The 5060-nt window shown below is 38.2% G+C and overlaps 1 protein-coding gene across 1 annotated transcript; it reads right to left on the bottom strand.

Annotated features, from left to right (window-relative positions):
* Positions 1–3516: 3516 nt before the first annotated feature.
* Positions 3517–4200, bottom strand: LOC131249568 (E3 ubiquitin ligase BIG BROTHER-related-like). The gene is made up of 2 exons (XM_058250371.1): positions 3958–4200; positions 3517–3855 (listed from the first exon to the last, which is right to left on the bottom strand). Exons 1-2 carry the CDS (start codon positions 4138–4140, stop codon positions 3517–3519), a joined length of 522 nt encoding a protein of 173 aa, XP_058106354.1. The 5' UTR covers positions 4141–4200.
* Positions 4201–5060: the final 860 nt, after the last annotated feature.

The following is a 5060-nucleotide window of genomic DNA, read 5'->3' on the forward strand; positions in this document are numbered from 1 at the left end:
GATAACAGAAGAAGATATAAGTGGAAGCCCAATTTCTTTAACAGTTCCCAATTGTCCAAACAAAAAGGGGAAAAAAAGAAAGAATGAAACAAACAAATAAAAAAAAATCTAATATAAAATAAACTGAAACTGCATGTCTCCTCTTAGGCTGAAATTACTGCAATCAAAGTGGCCATGTTTCCGTATATGCTAGATCAAGAGGGAGCTAAGAAGTAAGGAACACAATCTCAAGTACTTAACAGAGTTTCCACCACCAAAGAGATTCAATCATTGGATTGTACTCATCAATAACTTAAGTTTTAGTAACAAGCATTGGTGGCAAGTTTTCTGTGACAAACTTAAGCGAGCCAAGATCATTTGTGTGGGTTCCAAAAACGGTAAAATGAACAGTAATTTACAGTAATGCAAACAATCACATACACCAAAAACTAAATAATGAAAGAAAAATCAACATTTGATAGTCTAAGTAACTAATAGAGAAAAAGAAGAACACAAGATCTGCCAAAAGCCAAATATATGGGAGTAAGATGACACCCCAGGTTAATTTATCCGCTATAGAAAAATCAGAATCAGTAAAAACTGAAAGGAACCATAATATATTGTTTTTTTATTTGACAAGGATCCAACCAAAGGGGAACAATATGTAGAGCATCATGTATCTAAAACATGCCAGAGACGGCAATCAGCTATTAAAAAAAATTATAGGTTTTGGGATTTGAGAATAGGTTATATATTATAAATTCAGAATAACATTTTCAGAGAAGTTCCCTACATTAAACACTTGGCTATGTAATTCAATTGTCTTCAATAAAACCAAATTACCGTCTTAAAAGAAATGCACGCCACGCATGCGAAACGTCATTTTCAAACCAAACTACACTCGCTATTTTCAAATGCACGCCATGCATGGTTAAGTGCATTTTGCAGATAAGTATGATAAAAGGGTGTGAAATACCTACACAGACTGTCCAGACATCACATGAACATATCATAACAGTTTTACATTCAAATAAACCATTCCATGCATCCATCATATAGATGGATCTAGCAACTATAGCTAGTAATGAAGGCTTGCACATTCATCCATCATATAGAGCGAGAGAGAGGTTTACCTTGACAACTGCTATAAACATCTCCCTTAAACTGCACTTCCTGAACTAACGGACACTCACACACCCTTCCACGAAATGTATCCTGAAGAAACAAAGCAACTATCAGCATACATGGAAACATCTCAACTTGTATGCTGGGCTAATTGTACCCTTTAATACCTTGCAACCAGTAATGTTGGCAACCTCGTCTTCCCAACAACCACCATTATAGTTCAAACACTCATTTTTCTGAATTTTATGAACTAACACCATTCATTTGAAAATTTAGCTGAAAATAAAATATAAAAACAATAGAAAATGAGATGCAAAAATCTGATCTAAGGCATGCGTTTGTGCATTTAATGATTCTACATGTATTCCAACCATCCACACTCAAAAGAAGAAGAAAATTTTGGTAAGCTTCTTTCAAACTTAAAATCTTGGTAAGCTTCTTTTGAGAACTATATCTGAAACTCCAAAAAAGAACTTCCCCAAAGAATTTTAGAAAACTCCACCAAGAACTATTTATCTGGATCTATGAAAGAACCAAAAAAGAGAGATCATGACCATCTAGTTCCCTAGAAAGCATGAAACAACTCACAATGCCATTCCCTTAAAACCCTGAAAGAACCAAAACTAATCAACAAAAAAAAAAGATTGAAGAACCACTCTAGCACAGGCAACCCCCCTTCTTTGAAGAAACTAATGACAGATTCAGTTTCAAAGATGGTAGCTCATGCTTAATAAATGAATATCATATTCCTTATGCAACAATATCTACAAAAATCTTATTAGAGTTGCTTGTTGTCACAAACCCTTGGCTAGGTAAAGTGTGCTATATAAAACCATCCTTGTAATAACCTTCTTCTTGGTTTTTGTACCCTTTTGCTGCTGGTATGAGTACCAGCTAATGTTAGCTACCCATACCAACAACTATCAACTAATATTATTTCTAATCAAAGGATTCAAAGAGCCATAAAAAAGATTAAAGACATTAAGAAAAAGATGTTTTCAACTACTTTTATCAAGCCAGAGTGCCTCAATAGGGCATTTCCTTTGCCTTTCAATACAGTGGAGATGGTTGAAATGAAAAAGAAAGAAAATAAATAAATAAAATCAAAACTCCAAACAATGAGATCTGAAAGGAAAACAGATCTAGGTGAACAACACTTGTCAAAGATCCAGGCCGTTCATCAAGAAGGGTGCATTGTAAAATAAAATACAGCAGCATACACTACGGATTCCAAAAAGAATATGTCAATGAAAAGCTATTCGATCAACATATTGTAATGGAAGAAAACTCCAGCATACCCAACTCATCAAAAAATTAAAAAGAAAAAGAAAAATAATGAAAAATAATGATGAACATGTGAATCAAGTGTTTAAGAGTAGAGGTCATTGAACCAACTCCTTTTCTACTCATTTGATTTTGCAATTTGGAGGACCCTAAAACTCTTTTGCATCAGCTTGTCCTAGCCAAAAACCATAGCTGTTATTCAAAATTGGCTTCTATAATGATAGAGGTCGGATGCTTTAGAAGGAATATCACCAAAGGGTGCTTTAAATAATCCAGTGGGCTATGTTGTCTGATGGAATTTGTAGTCATAAGACGTGAAGACTTTGAAAAAGGCTGCCAAAAGTGATAGATGATAGATGGAGTAGGATCTAAAGGAAACTGAAAGTTTTCATAAAGAATCTGGTTCCCATGCATCATCTACCTCTCATATACCAATCTCCCATATAAGAATATACTCAGTTAATTAATATGCATGCACCAACATTGATCATGGACTAGTTGCAAATGAAAGGTTAGCAAATATGAGAAGCATATGAGAAATAGTTGCATGTTGAACACATTGAATATGCAAATTTTAGCATGATAAATTTATCATGGTCGATAACTTCAAATCACCCACACAATCAAAAGCTTATCTTAAGACCATAGCAGCTAGTAAATTCCTTCAATCTCATGTTGTCAATAAATTTTAGTTTTTTAAAATCGTTGTTTAGATAAAATTACATGCTCCATTCCATTGTTATTCATTCATCATTTTGATTAAAAAAATTGAGACCCATATTTTGAACTGCAATTGTACATAACAATTGGAAGTTGAAAGAGGCCCAAATATAACAATGATGATACTTTGAATTGAGCGGGCCCCCAAATAAATAGACCAGTCTCCACAAATTGCACAGATTGGATTATCCTACAAATCTAACTGGCGAGCTTTTCCCATGTTGTAATCCATTTAGAAGTCATCAGATAGGATAGATAAGATAACCCAATTGGTGATATCATCTACAGAGGCCCGACCACAGTAGAACCCATCCCACAAACGGTTCAGGTGCTAATGGTGTCCAATGCAAGTGTAGTGCAGCAGTCATGAAAATTCATGCCATGCAATGCAACCAGATTTTGTCTAATTTAAAATACCAGAGTTCGAGTGAACTCACAATCATTGATGCCGGCAAGGGCCATCAAGCGAAAAACAACTTCTCGCTCCTCTGCATCCTGAAAGGCCCTCGCATATGCCTCATCACTATCAAACGCTGACGGGTCGATCTCCACACCCAATTCATCCTCACTGGGGGCCCGGCCATGCACATCGAATGCATCTTCACTATCATCAATGCTCCCAGCATCATTCCCATCATCATTCGGATCATCACTAGCTTCATCTTCATAAACATAACCACCACTATCAGAACTTCCATAACCGCTTCCATCACCGCCATTCATTCTAAGCATCATATACGTCCTTTCCTGGCCCATTAGCAACAAAACCCAATCAACAAAAAAGACAGAGAATGAAAGAAGGAGCTGATTCAAGAAAACCCAAACCCTAAACAGAATAACGGATCGAACCTGTTCTTGAAGTGTACGGGCGAGGGCCAGATCGGCATCAACTTGGCTGAGGCTGGTGAAGGGCGCGCGGGAAGGCTGTCGAGATGAGGGGATGGATTCGGGTTCCGGTTCGGACTCGGAGTTAGGGTTAGGGTTTTCTTCGTTGGGTTTGTTGCCATGGTTAGATTCTTTGGCGTTCTCCATGTAGATAAGAAAAGAGAGAAGAGAACCCTAAAGCTTGGATCAGAGAAAAAGATCGAAGGAGATGTGGGTTAGGGAACGGAGAGAGAGAGCGAGAGCGAGAGCGAGAGAGAGGGAGGGAGAGATTTGGGATTTGGGGGTTTTTTTGGGCGCGGCTCTGTTTTTGAGCGCGCGCCCAAATTTAGGCCGTGATCAGTCCGGGCTCTGTGGGCCCTACCGTGATGCGTGTCAAACATCTACCCTATCAGTCAGATGCACCATCCCATGGTGGGCCCAGGGATTAAAAATCAAATCAATCTATTACTTGTGTGAGCCACACCACATACAAAAGTTGAGAGGGGTTACCCTCCATTAAAACATTCATAACTATTTTTTGGGCCCACTGAGATGTGATTCACAAATCCAACCCATCCATTATGTGTGTGCCACTTGGATGAGGGATCATATCAAGTTTCAAACGCATCCAAATTTCAGGTGGGGCCCACCAAGTGCTTTTATATGTTTTAGGCATGTCTTCACATGATTTTAGATGGTATGGCACACCGGAGTTCCATATACGGCTGATTTTTGGGATATCCCATAATTTAAAAGGCACCCATCAAATGCACGGTGTTGATGTTTAACACATGTCATGGTGGGGCCCACACAGACCCCATGGGAACGGCTTGGATTAAACACAAAGGTCAAGCTGTGTGGGCCCCACCATAACATGTGTCAAACATCAACACCGTGCATTTGATGGACCCCCTTTAAATTATGGGATATCCCAAAAATCAGCCGTATACGGAACTTAGGTGAGCCATACCATTTAAAATCATGTGAAGAAATGCCTAAAACATATAAAAGCACTTGGTGGGGCCCACCTGAAATTTTTATGCATTTGAAACTTGGTCTGACTCCTCATCCAAGTGGGACACACATAA

Source organism: Magnolia sinica, chromosome 6 (genome assembly GCF_029962835.1).
Source record: "Magnolia sinica isolate HGM2019 chromosome 6, MsV1, whole genome shotgun sequence".
NCBI lineage: Eukaryota > Viridiplantae > Streptophyta > Magnoliopsida > Magnoliales > Magnoliaceae > Magnolia > Magnolia sinica.

Bases quoted from the DNA above. Each gene is read 5' to 3' on its own strand.
- LOC131249568 (XM_058250371.1), bottom strand. From the start codon at position 4,140: ATGGAGAACGCCAAAGAATCTAACCATGGCAACAAACCCAACGAAGAA. The intron at 3,856-3,957 runs GTTCGATCCGTT...CTAATGGGCCAG, and splicing joins CCCGTACACTTCAAGAACAG to GAAAGGACGTATATGATGCT.